The sequence below is a fragment of the Micropterus dolomieu genome, linkage group LG07, assembly GCF_021292245.1.
Source record: "Micropterus dolomieu isolate WLL.071019.BEF.003 ecotype Adirondacks linkage group LG07, ASM2129224v1, whole genome shotgun sequence".
In the NCBI taxonomy this organism is placed as follows: domain Eukaryota; kingdom Metazoa; phylum Chordata; class Actinopteri; order Centrarchiformes; family Centrarchidae; genus Micropterus; species Micropterus dolomieu.
Genome location: NC_060156.1, coordinates 20,360,001 through 20,382,489, shown reverse-complemented (window position 1 = coordinate 20,382,489; position 22,489 = coordinate 20,360,001). Strand labels below are relative to the sequence as shown.

The following is a 22,489-nucleotide window of genomic DNA, read 5'->3' as shown; positions in this document are numbered from 1 at the left end:
AGACTCATTACATGCAAAGTGAGATATTTCAAGCCTTTATTGGATATAATTTGATTGAAGTGATGAAAATGATTATTGCATACAGCTTATGAAAACCCCAAATTCAAAATCTCAGAAAATTAGAATATTACATGAAATCAATAAAAAAAAAAAATAAAAAAGTCAGCCCTCTGAAAAGTATAATCATGCATATGTACTCAGTACGTGGTTTGGGCCCCTTTTGCATGAATTACTGCCTCAATGTAGCATGGCATGGATGCTATCAGCCTGTGGCACTGCTGAGGTGTTATGGAAGACCAAGATGCTTCAATAGCGGCCTTCAGCTCTTCTGCATTGTTCGGTCTCGTGTCTTTCATCTTTCTCTTGGCAATGCCCCATAGATTCTCTGTGGGGTTCAGGTCAGGCGAGTTTGCTGGCCAATCAAGCACAGTAATCCCATGGTCATTGAACCAGGTTTTGGTACTTTTGGCAGTGTGGGCAGGTGCCAAGTCCTGCTGGAAAATGAAGTCAGCATCTCCATAAAGCTCGTCTGCTGAAGGAGGCATCAAGTGCTCTAAAATGTCCTGGTACACAGCTATTCTGACTCTGGACTTAATAAAGCACAGTGGACCAACACCAGCAGATGACATGGCTCCCCAAACCAACACAGACTGTGGAAACACTGGACTTCAAGCATCTTGGATTGCCTCTCCATTCTTCCTCCAGACTCTGAGACCTTGGTTTCCAAATGAGATGCAAAATTTGCTCTCATCAGAAAAGAGGACTTTGGACCACTGAGAAACAGACCAGTTCTTTTTTTCCCTTAGCCCAGGTGAGACGCTTCTGACGTTGTTTGTTGTTCAGGAGCGGCTTGACAAGAGGAATATGACATTTGAAGCTTATGTCCAGGACCCGTCTGTGTGTGGCGGCTCTTGATGCAGTAACTCCAGCCTCAGTCCACTCCTTGTGAAGCTCCCCCACACATTTGAATGGCCTTTACCTGACAATCCTCTCCAGGCTACGGTCTGGAGCTACAGAGTACCTTTTTCTTCCACAATTTTCCCTTCCACTTAACTTTCTATTAATGTGCCTTGATACAGCACTTTGAGAACATCCAACTTCTTTTGCAATTACCTTTTGAGGCTTTCCCTCCTTGTGGAGGGTGTCAATGATGGTTTTCTGCACAACTCTCAGCTCAGCAGTCTTCCCCATGAATGTGAATTCAACTGAACCAGACTGAGAGACCAATTAAAGGCTCAGGAACCCTTTGCAGGTGTTTTGGATTAATTAGCTGATTAGAGTGTGACACTTTGAGCCTACAATACTGAAGCTTTTCACAATATTCTAATTTTCTGAGATTTTGAATTTGGGGGTTTCATAAGCTGTAAGCCATAATCATCGAAATCATATCAAATAAAGGTTTGAAATATTTCACTTTGCATGTAATGAGTCTGTTAGTTTCACATTTAAGTTGAATTACAGAAATAAATGAACTTTAGCACAATATGCTAATTTTTCGAGTTTCACCTGTATTTGACACTTTTGGCCCTCAATTGTGGCTGATAGGCCTGTAAGCATGGTCCTGAGGGGCCTGATTAACTCCTTGTGTCTCCTCTCTGTGCATTATGTATGGTATATACCTATTTTGGAAAGTACACAGTGGTAACTTAATGAACCACAAATTAATTAAGAAACATAGACTATGTAAGCCCAGTATCAGTGTCACAAACTAGATTTTAATGTTCAAGGGCTTCTAGATTTGATAACACATCAGAATCGACCTTAAAACTTTTAATTGCCAAGAAATACATTTACGTAAGAACTGAAGTACAAATTAGATACTTTACATGCATATTTCCTTTTCTGCTTTATTTTCTTCATTACTTCACTACATTTCAGAGGGAAATATTATACTGTTTACTTCCCTATATTTATCTGACTGACAGAGTTCCAGTAAGTACATTAGTAGATTTTAGTTATAAAGTATATAATATAATATAAAGTATATAGTATAAAGTTATAAAGTTAGTAATAAAAAAATAATTAAAAAATCAGTTAAGAATATAATGCCTTGCCAAAGACTCAAATACAGTATATAATATATTGTAAGTAAATAAAACAGTTAGAATGAGTTGCTATTTTATAATAATATAACACAGACATTCTGCATAATGAGAATTATTAAGTAAGTATTGTTTACACATTTACACACTTATTAATTTAGGTGACACTTTTATCCAAAGTGACTTACAATTGCTATGTCAGAGGTCACACGCCTCTGGAGCAACAAGGTGTTAAGTGTGTTGCTCAGGGACACAATGGTGGATGGGTCACAGTGGGGAATTGAGTAAATGGCGCCCCCTGCTGTCAATTTCTTGCAATACGTTAAATCAGAAAATACCACGACAGCTCCCTTCTGAATTAACCACCACTGGCCTGGGTAATTAAAATACACCAGAGAGCTAGGTTAAAACATTTTAAACCAAACTAACAGCATTAAAGGTACAATACTGTGAGCTGTATTGTTGTTTATTGGTGCTGTATAAAATCAATACTTTGTAATAACTCTCTTGTCTAATCGATTAGCTCACGTCTGGTGCGTCTGACGCGTCTCTTCCTGCAGATGTGTGCAGAGCGCTGAGGTATGCAGAAAACCCGACAGTTCGCTTTCTGTCTGTCACAACCGCCAGGGGCGGGACAAACGTGAGAGTGACGTGTTAGAATCACCAATCACACGAGGTAATTTCGGTTCGTCAGCGAATCAGGATGAGTTAGGCTGTCCGGCAACTTGACTATGAGAGCTGAGGGAAAAGAAGCAGGATATTCGTAGTAAATATTTGAGTTTGTATTAATTTGACAGCCTTTGGATTTAGAATCATACATCAATGAACATCAAGGAAGTATGAATCAATGTAAAGACGGTAAGTTTAGGAGCGGTCGCCGTCTTTGTCTGTACCAGTCGGTCAGTTTTAATCTTTGTTACATTTATTTTAACACAACACATGTCTACTTCAGGAAATTATTAGTAACTTAGAAAAAGCCTGGCACCCTGCATCCCCGTCTCACTGGACATGGTGACCAGATATTCATATTATGGCAACCGCCTCTGTCTGTGGAGCTGCAGGGATATTGATTAAGTGTCCATAATTTTGGTTGCACAAACTGAAATATCTCCTGTTTTTTTTCTCTCCTTCTCAGACCAAACACGGAGCATACTGTATTTCCAGATGCAGACACACCTGAGCCCCGTATGAAGGTCTGAGGAGGAGATGATACCAGAGCCCACAGCTGCGTCCAGGCAGAAGTAATAGTTTGCGTCCTTGCATGCTAATTTTCTTTTTCCAGTCATGTAATCTGAAATTTCATGTTTTTGACTTTCCAGTAAGAACTCTCACGATGAGGCAAACTCCTCTGCGGCTGTCAATCATTCAGAGGATGAGTCAGGGAATGAGAACAGACAAAAGAGGGTGGTAGGTATTTTTCTACTGATCATTTAGCATGCAATGTTTCCTCCAAAAAAGCTCAAGTGTATTGGGAGAAGAGCAGAATGATGAAACAAGGAAAGTACAGGTAATGCATGATGCCTACTGCGTGATATTGTGTATTTTATTATAACAAAACTATTGACCTTTTTCACAGAAGACATTTGACACTGTCCTACCATACTGGGACACTTGAACAGAACAGAGCCATTGTTGTTTAACTCATTAGTAACACATGTACTTTTCCTACTTTGACAAGTCACAATGAAAAAAGCCTATTGCAGGGTTTGATTGGATTTTATAAAAACTGAAATGATTAGTTGATTGTCGATCAGTAAAACATTATTCAACAACTGTTTTGATAATCTAGTCAGTCATTTATTCGTCCTATTGTAAGTGATTGTAAACTGAATATTTTTGGGCTTTGGACCGTTTGACAGATAATTTACTATTTTACAGACAAGACAGAATATATTTGGGGGATTAGTCAATTCATGAGTATAATTATTAATTGCAGCCCCAGATATTTATCAATATTGTTAATGTTTCTCATTGATAAAGCTAAATCTTCCATTTAATTGTGTGTTGAAAGACGGCTCACTAAGCTCGTTAGTGCCCAGGTGGAGGAGTGTTCAGAAATTTGTATTTGGCCTGTTTAGGATGTGGCACAATGGTGTAAACTCAACCATATGTGAAGCTAAATTGTTACTAGCACTTATCTCTATTTACGCACAGAGACGAAGGAAAAGAGCACATAAGGGCTCTGAGAATGTCAAGCGCAAACGTGCCAAAGCGAGCCGCAGCAGTGCTGGCAGGGCAGGAGGCAGCCACTGTAAACGGAGGCAGGTGGAGGCCGTCACCCTGTTCGAGGTGGTCACCATGGGCAGGAGTGCCATGCAGGTGAGACTAACTAACCCTCAATTGTGATATATTTGCTTCTACTTCAGTGTCACTTATTTTATGTCATTTGTCAAAGTTTTTTTTCTTCTCGGAAGTAGTGTCAGAGACGTGCACAGAAAACAGTAGTTCACCTTTGATTAATGAAAGATCGATCATTCCGTTGGTAGTTTTACATGCACATTAATATTCAGCTAATGAGCAGTTGCATGCAAATAATACAACAAGAATGAGTCCAGCATCTGTATTGGCACGGAAAGGTGATATGTCCAGTAATGCTGCAACGTTTAGTCGATTAATCGATTAGTTGTCAACTATTAAATTAATCGCCAACTATTTTCATAATCAATTAATCACTATGAGTCCTTTATTTTTAAGATAAAATGTCCAACTTCTTTGATTTTAGCTTCTCAAGTGTGAATATTTTCTGGTTTCTTTACACCTCTGTCACAGTAAACTGAATATCTTTGGATTGTGGACAAAACAAAACATTTGAGGATGTCACCTTGGGCTTAATACAATAATTGATGCTTTGATGTCTGAGCAGGTGGTGATTGATGATTGGATTGAGGCTTATATGATGGACAGGGACTCTTCTCTCCTCGATCTCATCAGCTTCTTCATCCAGTGCTCTGGGTGCAAAGGCAAGCAGGCACAACACACACACACACACACACACACACACACACACACACACACACACAAAATCAGGTCTATGTTCCCCTCCTTGTCTGCCCCAGGTGTGGTCACAGCAGAGATGTGTCAGAGCAAAGAAGACAGTGAGGTCATGAGTAAGATGGTCGAGGAGCTGGATGAGGTACGATGTCTTCTCAGTCTGTGTTTCTTCCCGTGTCATTCTGTGTTGCATCAGTTCCTATACTTTAAACTAAATTTGTATGTGTGACTGTGTGTTTTTCAGGTCACTGGTCTGCAGTATAAGAAGTTTCTGGCCTTCCCGTGGATCCTCACAGTCACGTGGCCCATGGATACAGTCAGTAGTACCTCTCTGTTTAACAGATTTGTCCGAACATTTACATCTTTCACCTTCCTGTATTAGAGAGTCTCAATAGTTATCCAGTAATGTTTTTGCACCACAATTTATTTCATCAGGTTTAGAACAGTGATCAACATATCAGATATTTTCATTACAGTTTTTTTCAATTGCTAACCTGTGTTGGTCAAAACTAAAGTCACACTGTCAAAACTCTTCACACAGTCAGCGAAACAGAAGTGTATGTGTATGTTCTTCTCATTGCTACCTTACCACCTGCAAAACACTATATATCTGCAGCACATTTTTCAGATGCTAACACACTGAGTCAAAAACTGTTAAAAGCACTTTCAAAAAAAATTTATTCTCTAATATAGTTCAGTCAATAAAGTAAAAATATGCTATTCTTACAGTTTCTCTCCATCGCTTTGGTACATTTCTAGATTCATCCTTAACATTTGCAAAACTACTTGTATGTAAACTATAGCTGAGGTTTGGATGACAATGATTGAAAATGCACAAGGCTGCACTTTTTCTGTATGGCATAGATTGAAATTGATCTATGCCACACAGAAAAAGTGCAGCCTTGTGCAGTACAGAGTTAAACATTGTAGGGGTTGGATTGGGATAGGATTCACAGTTACACCTTTACTGTATGCACTGTTTGTTGACACCATGTCATTGTGATGCACAAAATAAAAAAAGAGACTATTTTACAGCACTGCATAGCACAACGGAACATTTACAAAATAAGAAATGGAAACATGGAAACACCCCCTCAGGTTGATGTTCCTGTCCATTGGCCACAGATTCTTACAGTTTCTTTCCATTGCTTAAACACTATAATTAGGCTTTTGACCTAAATTTCGAAATTATAACTCCATTTTTCAAAAAGCACACCCATTTACCTAAACTCTACACACAAATCCCTTCATTTCCCAATGCCTACATCATGTGGTCATTGAGAAAGAAAGAAGAAATGTGTTTAAGAAATCGAGAAAAACTGTATTCACAGCGCAACAGATATCTTCATCAATTTACTGTAGGACACATTTACAAAAAAAAGTCTAATAGACATATGTAGAAAAAATGCAGATTATGACATGTTCAACCATTTTGCAAGTATCGACTTACGCAATGAACTTATGTCTAGATGTTTTAGAGGTTAAGTCATACATTGTGATCAACATGACATACAGTAAGCAAATGATAATGTAGGAAACAGCAGACAATTGTATATAATCATTTGCATAAATGTGCCAAAGCATGTGCAATTTCTCAGAAGACTGAGAAATTGCCTTTACATATCATGTGCACAAGTGACTAGATGATGTTGAACAAGTAGAATTTCAATTCTGATCTGAGAAAGTGACGGAGAACAACTGTATTCTCTGATGAAATACTGATTTATGTGAAAAAAATCAATAACATTTTGAAGATAAAAGTTCATTATATTTACATAATGCTTCCTGTTGTTTTGAGGTCAGTGTGTTATGAGTGACAATGTTTGCTTTCTGAGTGAGTATTATTGCCAGTGTTTTGGTTGAATGACTTTATTTTGAGGTTTGAGTGACTTTTGAAGGTGAGATTAAGTGTTTGGCCGAGATGCATGTTGGTAATGCAGACTAGGTGAGGAGTTTTGAAAAAGTGGCTTCAGTTTTGACCATTGCATCTTAGCAATTGAAAAAAACTATCTATCTATCTATCTATCGAGAGAGGGGGAGAGAGAGAGAGATAGATATATACACACTTAGGTTTTCTCAAAATAATTCACCTAATAGTGAGTAATAATTTCACATATTGGACAGTTTTGATTCATAATTATTTTGCGGATGTGTTGTGTCATAGCTGTCACACATCTTTAGCACAAAAGCATAGTATTGCATTCAGTGATAGGTTGCAAACTAGAAGTGATTTTGGATTCAGCACTGATGTTGCAATACCTTTTTATTTATTCAGGGTTGATTTGGGAAGCGTGAATCCTGTTTTGCAGGAACAACCCCTTTAACATACAGTCTGTGTCTCAGTCTCACTTTACTGAAGATCCTGAAATGAGGGCCTGAGCTTGTTGGAAAACTGTCTCTTTCCGGAAAACAGTATGTTGATGCACATACTTACATGTGACCCCCCCCCCCCCCCACTGTAGGATAGTGTGGAGTATCCTCTGATACAATCTGGACCGTACGGCCGCTGGTTTCACTCAGAGTTCCAAGATTTTGTGTCGGTGCTGGTGGCTCAGTGTCAGCACAGCGTCATATTTGACAGTTACCTGATGAACACCCTCATCTCACTGCTCACCGAGCTGTCAAACTCCTATGTACGGGCTTTCAGACACACCTGCACGCTAGCAGGTAAGGAAGAGAAAATACACGCACAGAGATACATAAACGCCGGTGGTGGTACAAGTATTTAGATCCTTTACTCAAGCACAAGTACAAGTACAGAGTCTAAAAGTATTCAATTACAAGTAAAGGTCCTGCATTAAAGTGAAAGTAAAAAGTAGCATTTGCTAAATATACTTAAAGTATCAAAAGTAAAAGTAGGTTTTCTGCAAGAAAGGGCCCTTGTCGCTGATATTTTATTTATTAAGCTCATTTTAGCTACTTAATATAAAGTTAGCAAGTTTTGTCCAATGGTTCCCAACCTAGGGTTCAGGTCCCTCCAAGGTATCACAAGATAAATCTGAGAGGTCTTGAGATGATTAATGGGGGAAGAAAAAAAACAAAGTTCTGATATATAAATTTTTTTTGGACTTAAAAGTGAAATATTTGATAATTTGAACATTATTTAAATGAAATTCATTAGAGAAGTTTAGAGAGGAAATGTCTCTTTAGTGGTACTAACAACTCATAGACTTCGTAGACATGGCAAGACACTTCTTTTATATGAGTAGTCACAAGCAAAAAAGGGTTTGAAAACCACTTGTTTAATATTTAAAAGTGTCTGTTTAAAGTTTATTGTATTTTATAAGCATATCAATTGTTTTGTATGTAAAATCTTAATCTGAAAAGTAACTAGTAACTAAAGCTGTCAGATAAATGTAGTGGAGTAAAAAGTACAATATTTCCCATAGAAATTTAGTGGAGTAGAAGTATTAAGTGGAAGTACCTCAAAATGGTACTTAAATGCAGTACTTGAATAAATGTGCTAGTTACATTCCACCACTGATCAATAAACGAATCTGTCCTTTTTGGTTGTGATGTGAACGTCCCTGATAAGCGGTGAAGCTGCTGAGCTCTCTGGTGGGCGTGGCTCTTAGCCTGAGCGTTGGAATTGAAAACAGCCAGAAACTGTTTGAGGTACAGAAGACAAAGACGATGAGACAGAAAAGCACGCTTCAACTGGACAGAATACAGAAGAAGATCACAGAGGTAGGACCAGTGTTACTTTAGCTGTGTAGAGAGGAGGGACTTTATCTTTGCTCTATGTGAGTAAGTCATTTCTGACTCATAGTATGCCTTTTCACATGCTCTTCAAGCTGCAGGAGAAGAGGACGGAGATAGAGAGCATGATGGACGTCATCTTCAAAGGAGTTTTTCTGAAACGATATCGGTAAGGGTTTCTCTGGCATTGTTGATTTGAGCATAGCTTTCAATGTGTGTTAAACAATCATCTAATTTAATGTGGAGCTGATTTGGGGTGTGTGTCCATGCAGCGATGTGCTTCCAGAAATCCGCTCTATCTGCATGGAGGAGTTGGGTTTGTGGATGAAGCTCTACAGTTCTGCATTTCTCAATGATAGCTACCTCAAATACATTGGCTGGATGATGCACGACAAGGTAAACAACAGCAAACATGTAATGTATCATAGTGTGACATAACATAACATAAAAAATATACTGTACATACAAACTGTCTCTGCACTGACCTGCACATCATCTTTCAGATACCAGATGTGCGTCTCAAGTGTGTGTTAGGTCTACAGGATTTGTATGGAGATCCTCTGCTACTCCCTAAACTGGACCTGTTCACCAGCCGCTTCAAGGTAAACGATTCTGCTTTACGCTGCATAAATGCTATATGGCCACTAGGGGGCAGAAAAACATAAAAATAAGTTGACAGGTTTACAGCCATCAAAAATCAACAGTTTATGCCCCATACAATCAGCAGACACAGAGCAACAGTAGCTCATTTGGAGTCGTGTTTCAGGTCCAATATTTACTGTCTCTTTTAGTTCTGTTGTGGTCTCCAACAATTCCTGAAAAAAATATCCAGCTCTTTAGCTACTAAATGAATCTTGAAGCGGATTTAATCAAAATTCTCATGGCAGTGTTTCAAATGACATTCTGAAAGCAATGTGACTGTGAAAGGGGTCGGCTTTATAGCGAGTTTAAGCTCATCTGTCCGGCCCAATACTTTACTGTTGTGGTTCACTCTCTCTGCTCTCATAGCGTCATTGTCAGTCACAGCATGCAGCAGTTTTCAGTGAATAAGCTCTAAAAACCCACTGTACACTACCTGCTTAGCACCAGACGTCAGACAGAAAGAGTCGGTGACTAAAATCAGCTAAAAAAACCAGATATTTCTCTCAGGAGCTGGTAGATACCAAACAGCTTAAAGAGAGTGAAAATTAGACCTATGTTCTGAAACACGACTCCCAATGAACGATAACGTCACTCTGTAACTGCTGGATGTGTAAATAAGCAACTGTTATGTTAAGTTTGGCATATCAAAGGTGATGATATATCAATGTTGTGTTTACAAATTGTCCGAAGTGGCCAAAAATCAGTCTTTTGCAGCTGGAAATACGGTTGATGAGACAAAAATTTGCAGCCTGTAAAAACCTCAACAAAAACAGGCTAAAAAGCTCTGAGGAGAAGTCAGTGTTTTTTGGGCATTACAAATGAAACTACAAACAACCTTTTCACATTCCACAGAGTTGATTCAATGTTACGATCAAAAGTATGATTAATGCACAATTACACGGACATGTTTGTATAAATGTGTGCTCTCATGCATGATACTGTTCCAGGACCGGATGATCTCCATGACCCTGGATAAGGACAATGAAGTGGCAGTGCAGACCATGAAACTACTGCTCCTCATCTCCAAGTCAGTCAATATATTTTATAATGAATATATTAGATTCATTTTATAAATATTTTCCTACATCAAACTCTTTCTGACCCCTCAGAACATCCGACGATGTGCTCAGCCCGGAGGACTACAAGCAGCTCCTCCAGTTTGTTTTCTCTTCACAGCGCCCTCTTGCGGCCACTGCAGGGGAGCTTCTCTTCTCAAGGTACGTTGACCTGCATCACTTTAAAAAGAAACAAAAAAAACAAAACAAGCTGTTAATTAATGTTTGCCTTGGTATTTTTGGTCTCTGTCAGGCTTCTCAACACTGTAGCCCCTGCATCTGATACTCAGGACCAAATAAATGAGGAGGAGGCACATAAACAACAAACCCTTGCCAGGCTGAAGGCTCTACTGCAGTTCTACCAGGAGTCTGAGGTGAAAATACACCTGCTGGTTCAATTCAAGGCTCTTTATAACCAGATCATGATGCTATGTGTCGTCTTCCATGACATAGGACTAACACGAGTCTCTGCATATGCTTTCAGCTGCACAAGCATGTGGTGTACCTAGTGGACAGTCTGTGGGATTGTGGTGGAGCCCTGCTGAAGGACTGGTCCACACTCACATCTATACTGCTGCAGGATCCTTCCCCACACAGTCCAGGTAACTGTGATGTGATATTTGTGGTGGAGTAGGCAGAAGTGATTTGAAGTATCCTTAAAATTCTTAGACCATCGAAGGATTTGTTTGACAAATAACTTTGTTGTTTTGATGGAAATTTGAAAATGGATATCCAGAGGAATTTCTTTAGATCTGGTGCCGTTTTACAGAAACTTCATAACCAGCAGACCCTATCCTAACTGCTTTGTAACCCTGGTCATAACTGATTTAGGAAAAAGGCCATTACAGATTAACAGTTCCTAAGTCAATGTTCCTTTCCTAACTTTAGACAGGAAAAGTGTATTACAGAATTATCCTAACTTCGGAAAATCTTAAATAAACTCTCCTAACTTTAGGAGAACTGTTAAGCTGTCCTAACTTTTACTTTTCCACCAGGTAGTGTTTGTTAACTCGTTTAATCGACATGGGTGCTCTTTTATTGCTTTTACAAGATCAACAAAATGTCAACAGGTGGAACTTAATTGATTCTACCGATGTGTTTGATGACAAAACACTCGTTAGTGGAAAGGCTGTAGGCTAGTGTAACGCTAGATAATGTCTCATTATATAACATCATGTAAAGGCTTAATGTAACAAAATGATCCTAATGCAAGTCTTTGATAGAAAGAGATTGTTAAATTTCTCTTTGTATCACTTGTCAATGGACTTATTTTCTTTTTGACAGCATCAACGCTCCGCTGGATGCCTGATATGGGGCGGAGACTGTGTCCGCAATTTTAGCCCACACTCTAGCTTTAATCTCCCCAGATAAGCGTTACGTGAATTTGGTTTTCTTGGCGGACACCTCTAAGTCATCTGAGTTTAAGTCCAGTGATAGTTGTTGTTTCTGCTCCATTTTTCAGTTTGTTTCATTAAACCCCCCCAAAAAACAGCGATTAAAAGCCGTTTAGATCGGGAGATGAGAAAAGTGGCATCGGTTGCTAGGTAACAGACAAAAAAGTTGATAACTGATGTTGGATTGAGTATTTAGGATTTCCTAACCTGAGATAAGATAAGATGAAGTAAAATAAGATAGGATTCCTAAAGTTAGTTAGGATTTGCTTCTGTAATACCAAATTGAGAAAAATCTTATCTATCTTTGACTCTTCCTATCTTAACTTAACTTAAGATAGGAACTTCCTGTAAGACGGCCCCTGGTGCCTATTTAGGACTTAAGCATATTTGTGAATATTATTATGATGCCCTAGATGTGAAAAACAACAGAGCACGCCACCATTTAATGAAAAATGAATTTGTTTACATTTTAAAAAAACATTTTAAACAAATCTAGCTTTTTAAAATTTAATTTAAAGCTGGGGTAGGCAATTTATTTCAGAAGCATTTTTTGTTGCATTTGTTGAAATTCTCTTTACATCTATCAATAGCAATCAATAAATCGAACAACTGACACAAAAATTAAAGAAATATGGTATGTGGCTGTCGCAAGACTTTAATTAGCACAGACCAAATGAAATGACTGGCTCGCTTACCCACCTGTATACCTACCTACCTGTGCGCACGCTCCCCTTGCACTCATTATGCAAATGTGTTTTGGGGGAGTGGCTTTGGAAGGAAGCTCGAAGGGAGGGGGTGGGATTTTTTCAGTGGGATACTTATAAAATCGGAAAAGTCTCTTGCTAGTTTCTCCAAAGCTGCTGAACCTAGCTTTATTTGTTTACTAAAATATTTTTTTAATAGTGTCTGTAAAGGGTAACATTGGTATTTTTCGAACTGGACCCTATTTTCCCATATTTTTATGTCTATGAGACTAATTAGGACAACATTTGTTGAAATTAGTCCAGTATTGGGCAAGTGCTCTGCAGTTGGCAGCAGCGAGACAGGGCAATATGTCCTCTAAAGTGCTTGTTTTTGCCACTGTCAGGCTCAGATGGGTATTTTAAGTGTCTAACAACATTATGGAAAAGGATCTCTGTAGAGAGCATGTCACATGCATTAATTCTACAGCAGTCATTATTGTGTGTGTGTTTGTGTGTATGTGTTTTTAGGTCTCACTCAGGCAGAACAAGCTGTGCTTGTGGAGATCCTGGTTGCGTCGGTGCGTCAGGCCTCAGAGGGACCAGTGCTGGCAGGAAGGAGCGGAGCAAAGAAGGTTAGTGGGAGATCCATCCCCAGCTGAGACATTTCTGGTGACACATGAATCTCTGATATTTTGCTAAACAAGTCTTAATGTTTCAGGTGATGAGTGCCAGGGAAAAGAAGATTCAGATTGATGACTGTACTAAGCTCACTGAACATCTCCTTGTGGTGATTCCTAAGTTACTGTCCAAGGTATTTATTCCACACATAATTGCCAATATATTAGTCAGTTTGATTCTGTATTAAAAACATTCAGATCTCTGTGCTGCAGAATTAGATTCTGGGCACAACAATTTGAAAATGTCTATTCTTTGATGATGTTGTTTGTGCAGTTTTCAAGTAGTGGCGACATTGCTGCCTCCCTGATGAAGATTCCTCAGTATTTCCTCCCTAAGTGTCCTGAAGCTGAAAACACGCAGGTCTGCATCTCAGCCTTCCATCTTACACAAACAATATCATGAGGAATTAAATGAAAATGAACAGTCCCTTCATCATTGATAATGTTTTCACTATTAACACTTTAGTGTTTGACCCAAGTAAATAATTCTTAATTTTAGATGTGTTAATAGTGAAATGAAGCTAATTTGAGCTAAAATCACAAAGTTGGACAGAGAAAGTATCCCAACTTTTCTAATTTGGGCAGTTTTTGTTGTTGTTTTGATTATTGATTCATCTACTAATTCTTTTCTCGTTTGATTATACATCATATAGTCCATAAAATTTCAAAAAACAATACCAAATGATGAAAATGTGACATCTTGAAGTTGTTTGTTTTGTTAAATCCAAAAAGCAAAACAAATAAGCAAAGACATAAAAACAGAGATTAGCAGCAAATAGTCTGAGTGGCTATAATCTGCATGTTTGGTATTTTTAATGAATAACTGATTTAAGAATATCAATCAATTGAAAACAAAACATCATAAAATTAATTATTTATCTATACAAAATGTAGTGTATACTGTCTTTGTTTGCCTAAATTATTATTAGCTGTTGGGTAGAGCCACAAAATTTTAAAACTAGTCTTTGTTCTCATCCTCTTCCTCAGTCAGTATCCCGCCTGATGGAGGAGATGAGCGCTGTCCTTGAAATTCACTCAGACCCTGCTGTTGTGGAGGCTGCAGCTTGCACGTACCTCAGTCTGTGTGGGGAGGAGACGGCCTGGTGCCATATGGTCCGAGCTGCCAGAGACTCCTTGGTCCAGCTCTGGGTGGACCGACTGACAGCACTGCTGGGCGATTCACTCGTGGTAAGGGGTGCTGTTACACTGTTCTGTTACACTGTTCTGTAGTATTCAGTACTAGCATTTTGATGCATGAATGCAGGATTTAGACCTGTGGTTGTTTTATTTTCTCTTAGTTGTTTATTTGGGTAAGTGACAAATGGATGTGTCCAAGAAATTTAACACTCTTCACTGTGACATACATTTGAAAATGAGCCTAAATGCACAGTGCTAGTTTCCCAACCTAGAGGTCAGGTACCCCTAAAGGGTCCCAAGAAAAATTAGAGGGATCACCAGATACTTCTACTACACAAAACAGTGTTTCCCACAGGATTTTAAGAGACTATGGTGGGTGGGCCTTGGTGCATGCTCACCCGTTTTAATTTTAAAGTTAAATACATTAATTTGGTGCAAAATTAAGAGGCTATCTAAGAAGAACTTTGTACGCTTGTAAACAATGTTGTGCTCTAATAAACTATTTAATCATAAACCCATTTTAGAGCTATAAATGGTGATGAAACAGCAACACAAGTCAACAAATGTATTTAATTTAGTTTTTCCAGAAACCCTAAATCAAAGAATAGAAAACAGAATAAGTAATTTCCCTAACATTTTATTGTTTTACTTTTAATGGACACATGTAATATGTTTTATACTTTCTGTGAATATAATCCAATTAATCTTATTTCCATCCTGTACAGACGCCTTATTTTGAAAACCGGACGTTGTCACATGTGTGTCCTCGCGCTAAATTCATCCAGTCCGACCTTTTTATATTCAGTCTATGAGTCCGACCCAGTTTGATAAATGTTGTATGTGGTTCTCGTATTGCGCAACATGAAGACTTCACAGCCTCTCTTCAGGTAGGACTCTCACACTGCAACACTTGTCTTTGTGAAGAGAGAAAATCACTGAAGCGGCCTGTCAGATCGTTCTGGGCCGCTTCACTTACCATAAAGGCTTGAATACGTGTGCACTCCAAATTTAGGCGCGGCTAGCTTAATGGCGGCTAGCGTGCGAGCTCACAGCAGCGCCCAAAAAACCCAACTTTAACGTTAGAGGTCTGAAATGTTAATATGAGATGTGTAAAAATATTTTTGGTTCATTTGAAACTATGGCGGAGCAGATTATTATTATTATTATTATTATTAAATTAGAAAACACTGCAAAATAATGTTATATTTTAGATTTCTCTCTTTATTTGGGGTATGAAATACTACATACGTTCACTTCTTCAGACCTCTAAAAACATTTTTAAATTAAACAATCTGCGAATAAAAATCAATCCTTGGTTGAACCGCTCATAATGACGTTCACACTAAAGGCCAAATACAGTGATGATTGGTCACTAACGTTAGTAGACATTGCTTTGATCTAAGAGGTCATGAGAGAAAGAAGGTTGGGAACAGTTGCATGCAAAGAATGCAAAAATTCTTACTTCGCAAGGTGACTTATATCCTATTTCTCTGTGGTAGGGGGACAGTTTCTTTGCTGATGAGGAGAAAACTGCAGACATTTTAGCCACACTGAAGAAACTCAGAGCTTTCCACAAGTGAGATTTGAGAGCCATTCAAGATGAAGTTTGAGCCCACAATATTCTGCCAGCAATTTGTATTTATTGGCTGTACATACCTTTTTGTCTTCATGTTTTGTTAGCTGTCATGACCTCCTGCGGTGGAACCTGTTTGAGCTGTTGTCTCCTCTCCTGTCAGTGGAGAGCAGCCAGGGAGGAGCACCGCTGGAGGTACCAATACTGCCCTGATATTTTAGCTTCTTTAAAATCAAGGTTTTTTGGACTTATTTAAAAGCTCGGGCTCGTTCTCTCTTCATTTCTTTGTCTGAAGATCCTGCTGGAAGTGCTTCAGTGTCTGTGTTACTCCATGCTGTGGTCTCTCAACACAAGTAGTGAAACTCTAACCTCCAGAGTGAGTTACATCTGCTTTACTTTTCCCTCGCTAAGATGATGCTTTTAACGAGTACGAGTTAGGAATAGGACAATAAGAAATTTGAATGAACAGCAGAATTGAAGATGTCCTGTCCATGTTCTTTCTCTTTCTCTCTAAATATAATTAAAACGAATACCATGTAAAACTGTGTCATGTGAGCAAACATTAATCATTTGTTAATGTCTAGAAAAGAGATAATGTTGATGTTTTTACTATAGTTGTAAAAAAAAAAAAAAGTCACTTGTGTGATTGTATAAGCACCTCTATTAATTGCTGACCTAATGTAGTCTATCGGTTAATCAATAAAATAATCAGTAGATTAGGAAAACAATTAGTTGCAGCCCTTTCTTAATGGATAAAGAAAATATTAAATAGACAACAAAATGGGTGACGCAGACGACACACTGTCAAATAAAGAGATGAGGAGATGAGTAATGAACAAGAGGATAATGTGTGTCGATGTGCAAAGTGCACCAACAGAGTTTTTATGGGGGATTGTACTTCGACAGCGGCTCATATTAAGGGCCATTATTTCTGAAGAATATCTGCACAATACTAGCCTCCATGTTCCCCTTTCAAAGCTTGTACATTACATTTACAGATTTACAGGCAGAATGCTGCTCTATTGTCACTTTGCAGTGTGTGTGTGTGTGTGTGTGTGTGTGTGTGTGTTTTAGGATAAAGCTGTAGTCCAGAGACTCCAGCTGCGTCTCTTCTGTGAGAGGGGCCATAACTGTCTCTCCCACTCTGACCACAGTGTGCGGCAGCAGGTAAGACGGGAAGCATACACTGAGGTTTTGATCAATTAATGCCACCGTTTACTCTTCTAGCATTTCTGAAGTCCTCTCATTTTTCCATATTAGGCTTTTCTGGGTGTCTGTGACGTTCTGACGGCTCATTCCTACCAGCTACACGTGTGGGATCCCACCTCGTTTGGTCCACTGCTTTACACACCCAGTCCCAAACTGCAGAGGGCGCTGTGGACGTTTGTATGCATGAATGTCTTTGTTGGAGCAGACTGTGACAGCCAGAGCAGTGGTGAGACCTCAATTTATGTGAATCATTTTTTTGTGCACATATGTTTTACTTTTTGTTCCTTCACTTGGCTTTTTAAACTTCACTTTGCAGAATGATGTTTGTGCAGAGTTTGATTAGAACTAGAAGATTGTTTTCACACTCATCTGCTGAAGGAGGAAGGTTTCTCTGTTGTCACTGTGCTAAATCTCAGTTTAACTCTTGGACATATGTGCAGGATTTTGTTATATCGCATGTCGCTAGGCTACACAAGTGTGATGTGGAAACTTAAAAACCTATATTATAATATATTTGCATATTCATACATTCTGGATATTCTGTAATCCTGCTGACAGACAACCACGGAAAACATAACATCCTAGGCGGTGTTAATTATTCCAAGTATTTTTACATGTCTGGAGGTTATCTTTAAGAATAACATCAACATTTTGTTAAATAATGTTGATACTTTTAAAAAAAATGTTTGTGGCATTTTTGTCTTTATTTGACCCAAAGGGTCACAAGATAAATCGGAGGGACTGTGAAATTATTGGAGGAGGAAAGTTCTACACAGATGTGGATCAGTATTTTAAACTTTATTTTCACTTCATTTGTGAGGCAATTGATAATTTGACCTCTTTGTGTGTGAGAAAAGTTGTTTAAATGAGGCTATGTGAGAAGTTTAGAGGGGAAATGTCTCTTTGGTGGAGTAGCTAACAACTCAAAGACATATAAAACGTGACATGGGGCTCCAAGATATTGCTTTGTGTAAAGGGCCACAAAAGGCCGAAATCTCAATCTTAAAAGTAGCTAGTTACTCCAGCTGTTAAATGTATCGGCATAAAAAGTTCAGTATTTTCCTCTGACATGCAGTGTAGAAGTATAAAGTAGCAGAAAGTGAAAATACTCAAGTACCTAAAAATTGTACGTCAGTAAACTACTTGAATAAATGTACTTAATTACTTTCCACCACTGCACTCTCACACAGCTCTCGTAGTGGTGTGTTTGACATCCATGTACCCAGGCAGTGTGTGGGACACCCAGGAGTAAACACATTGCAGTCCTACACAGCAGATGGCACTCTCACTCTGTCGCAGCGCAGCATCTTTTCTCGGGCCTCTCGGTGCTCTGAGAGAGGCAATGATTCAGTGCAGCAGCTCCCCGTGGTAAAAACATGCAGATGTTAAATGCATGGCCACACATGGCTTAATAACTCACTGCAGAGCTGCTCGCTGACTGTAAATGGGGTCTGATTTCCAACCTGACCTGACAGTTGACCCTCAATTACAAAGGAAGCCCTGTTAATATCCTCAGACTGAAAGTGGCTTGACTAATTTGTATGAAAGGATGTTAAGACTTTGTTATGCAAAGAGATGCCGCTTGTAAATTGATGACGGCAGTATGTTCTCGTCTGTTCTGAAACGGGCAAAACAAGATTGACATGTTTGAAATACACTCTCTTTGTAAAGTCCTGCAGGTAAAGTTATTAATTAATTCATGACTGACTGTAACTAAAATATTTCATTATCTTTACAATAGCTTCTACTCTCAGAGCCATATTGCATCCAAATATGGGATAGTCCAGAGACGTCAATAGCTGCCCTGGTGGGAATCTCTTAAATGTTCAACCACATACAATACAGGATTATTGGTTTTTGAACATGTAATGAAAAGCTATTGTTTTATTGGATATGCCTGGTAATGGTTTTGTTATATAGACAGTGTTTTCTATTAGCTGCTGGATCAGAGATCACTCGGAGGGCAAAGGCACTGAGTTAAATCATAAAATCAGGGCAATCTCTTTCCGTGAGAAAATTCCATTAACTCTGGCTCACCTCGGAGCCTATTTTATTAGCCTTGTGAAAGATTGAAGCCACATGGTGTCACAACCATAACTCTAGTCTTATGTTATCTTTGATTTCCACCTGCTAAAGCCATTGTTCTGAAACTAAGTAAAGCACTCTTTCCCGCCTCTGCTTTGTTCTTTTCTTTCTGTTATATGATTTCTCATGATTAATCACTCTTCTTACTTCACCCCCTTTCCCTTCTCTCGTTCTCGACCACTTCACATCGCACAACCCCACGCTTCAACTCCATCTGGCTCCCTCAGTCAGTGAAAACTCTGAAGTGGAGAGGCTGGAGGACCTGCACAAACGTAGAAACCTGCTCGCTGCCTACTGCAAGCTGATAGTACATGGGGTGCTGGAGATGAGCATGGCAGCTGAGGTCTTCATGTACTACATGAAGGTAAAGGTTAACTCCTTTAAAGGAATAGTTTGACATTTTGGGGACTATGCTTATTAGCTTTCCTGCCAAAAGTTAAATGAGAAGATTGATCATGACTCTAATGACTGTATGGTAAATATGAAGCTATAGCCAGCAGCTGGTTAGCTTAGCTTAGCACAAAGACTGGAAACAGAGGAAATGGCTAGCCTGGCTCTGTCCAAAGGTGACAAAATCAGCCTACCAGCACCTGTAAAGCTGTGTTGCGTCATTTGCCCGAATGTGAGTGTTGGACACAAACAGCCAATAAACGGACTGTAGAGATAGTAGCTGTGAGCTATCTAGCAATGTGTGTGGGAGTGTCCAAATGCCTCTTTCTATTGACTGTCTATGCATTCATGCTGCCTCTCAAAATTACCTTGTGTTCTTTATGAACACACAATAAAGCTCATTGATTAACGTGCTGTGTCTCATTTGTTTAATACACTCAAAAGCTAAAATGTAAAGTATAGGCTGTGTTTGTATGAGGAGCAGTAGGAGTGCTGGACTAGTTATGGGTCAAGGGAAGATTCCAGGAAGTCACTGCGCCCGACAAAGAAATAGGCCGTCATAAAACTGGAACTTGTACAGTTTTGTATGGATTAAATAAAACGTATTCATTAGTGAGCTTTAGAGGAGCTGGTAGAATTTCGTTACCTTTGGACAGAGCCAGGCTAGCTGTTTACACCCTTTTCTAGTCATTAATGCTAAGCTAAGCTACCCGACTGCAGCTTCATATTTGATGAACATACATGAGAGTGGCGTCAGTCTCTTCCAATTCTCTGCAAGAAAGTAAATGAGCGTATTTTGTATTCCTTTAATGCTAGTATGTACTACATACTACCCATATTATTTCTCCCCCTTTGTCCCCAGTACTATAACAACTTTGGAGACATCATCAAGGAGACCATGTACAGGACCAGGCAGATAGATAAGATAGAGAGTGCTCGTACACTGGTGCTCTGTTTGCAGCAGGTATAGTTGCTCCATACATATCTTAAAAACTGGCATCTGCGAGCTGCATGATGCTGATGTGTTTTTCTCCACTTTCCTCAGCTTTTTGTTCGTCTCAAGCGAGAGCAGGAGAGCGGTGGTAGGGCTCAGCCAGGAGTCCAGACCTTCACCAGCATCAAAGAGTTGGCCAGGCGGTTCGCCCTCACCTTCGGGGACCTCGTCAAGTTTCGTGAATGCGTCGTCATGATCCACAGGTCAGCGCGGGCTCTTGTTTCTCATTACTTGGGAGTCGTTTTTTGTGGGTTTTTGTACCTAAAGTCTGCGTGTGTGTTGTGTTTTAAAATGTGCAGAAATGGCATAGAGTTTGTGTTCCAAGAGTTTAGTCAGACCCCAGAAACACCTACTCCATTGTACCTCTCCTACCTGACCATCCTCAGTGAGTTCTCCAGTAAACTGCTCAAACCAGACAAGAAAACAGTGTAAGTGGTGCACACAGTGTACAAGGTTACAAACAGGCTTTTAAATGTCCTCACCTTGAAACAAAGTGTTCTTGTACGTGCAGGTTCTCATACCTGCAAAAGCACACTGTAGAGCACATAATTGACCTCAGGCAGGAGTGCTGGCAGCCGCTTATCTACTATCGTGCTTCCCTCTTGGCTGTTGCTGAAGGAGAGGACGCCGTGTCCTATGTTAGCTCTGACAGGAAGCCCTACCTGCCCAATCGCTTGCCTTTCTCCAAACAAAAACTGGATGGTATAACACTAAACACCAAAATCAAGCACATACCTTTCATTTCCTTATTGTCACCAAGCACAGGCTGCATCGCGTGTTCTCTTTTTCAGGAAGCAAGCCCCCTTGCCTGTTCAGCCCCACTGACTCCAAAGTTGGTAAAGTTCACAGGTCCAGCTTCAGTCCAAGGTGAGGCTCAGGAATCCTTTCTCACGTTCAGATTCATATTCATTTTAAAAGACAGATATACAGCAAATCTTCACCTCGTCCATATTAAAAACACACCTCAACTCCTCAGCCAACAGGAAAAAACAAATGATGTGGATCCTTTTGCTGTCCCTGTGGAACATCCTGTAACAAGATTGAACTTCGAGGGATCTGTCCTCAGCACGGGCAACGAGGCGGATGATGACACTGTGGACGTTGAACTTTAAACGTGAGGGAGCTGTGGAGAATTGGTGCTTCTGTCCAGACTCCACGACCTCACTGGCCATCAAACTTTCCTTTTTTTTGTCTTTCTCTGTTCTGATGTGCAGACATCCCAGCGTCCAGGTGTGTTGAAAATGCAGCATACTATGTTTAATATGAGGACATAGTTTTAAAGAATAAGTTAGTGATATTCAAGATTTTTCTTACTGTCAATAAATCCTATGGAAAGACTAAAACCCAACAAGAATTTGTCCAACTAGTTACCCTTTTACCTGTGTATCCAAGGCCTTGTTACGTCCCGGTGGCATCCTCACCAAATGTGTATTAATTTGCAGCTGAAAACCCCAACCAGCTGTTTTATTAAATTACTGACTTATTAAAAAACATTATATATTTGGGATCAGGAAATAAAGATTTAACTTTTTCAGTAGAAACCAACAGGCTTGGGGCCACATACAGGGCATGGAAGTATTGGAATGGAAGGAGATGTCTTTTCATGTGATTTGTTAACAGTGAGAAAGAAAGAATAACACAATCTTATTCTTCAAATATTATCAGACTAACGTCAAGAGTATTTTATGCAGACCACTTTTATTTGAGGGCCAAGTGTGAGGTCCAAAATTTGTCTAATTATGTCACTACATTAAGAATTCTGCTTTATTGTCCTGCCTATTATTGCTCCTTATAGGAAATGGTTAGGTTAGAGTACATACTATTATTGTAAAATAAGCTAAATAAAAACAGTGGTACAAAGGTGTAGTATTGCTGAACGTTTTCATTAATACCTTTACACCATGTTCCACTTAAATCC

General features: G+C 39.3%; 1 protein-coding gene across 1 annotated transcript; it reads left to right on the top strand.

Annotated features, from left to right (window-relative positions):
- Nucleotides 1-2,759: 2,759 nt before the first annotated feature.
- si:ch211-269e2.1 (cohesin subunit SA-2) lies at nucleotides 2,760-22,437 on the top strand. The gene is made up of 32 exons (XM_046053335.1): nucleotides 2,760-2,900; nucleotides 3,178-3,283; nucleotides 3,362-3,449; nucleotides 4,197-4,361; nucleotides 4,906-5,002; nucleotides 5,099-5,175; nucleotides 5,278-5,349; nucleotides 7,496-7,700; nucleotides 8,569-8,720; nucleotides 8,828-8,901; nucleotides 9,005-9,128; nucleotides 9,236-9,334; nucleotides 10,322-10,401; nucleotides 10,484-10,591; nucleotides 10,683-10,803; nucleotides 10,914-11,031; nucleotides 13,035-13,138; nucleotides 13,225-13,317; nucleotides 13,458-13,544; nucleotides 14,171-14,371; nucleotides 15,820-15,896; nucleotides 16,001-16,088; nucleotides 16,189-16,269; nucleotides 16,968-17,060; nucleotides 17,154-17,328; nucleotides 19,415-19,551; nucleotides 20,440-20,541; nucleotides 20,623-20,774; nucleotides 20,871-20,999; nucleotides 21,083-21,273; nucleotides 21,363-21,438; nucleotides 21,548-22,437. The coding sequence occupies exons 2-32, from the start codon at nucleotides 3,249-3,251 to the stop codon at nucleotides 21,681-21,683; spliced, it is 3,537 nt and encodes a 1,178-aa protein (XP_045909291.1). The 5' UTR covers nucleotides 2,760-2,900; nucleotides 3,178-3,248; the 3' UTR covers nucleotides 21,684-22,437.
- Nucleotides 22,438-22,489: the final 52 nt, after the last annotated feature.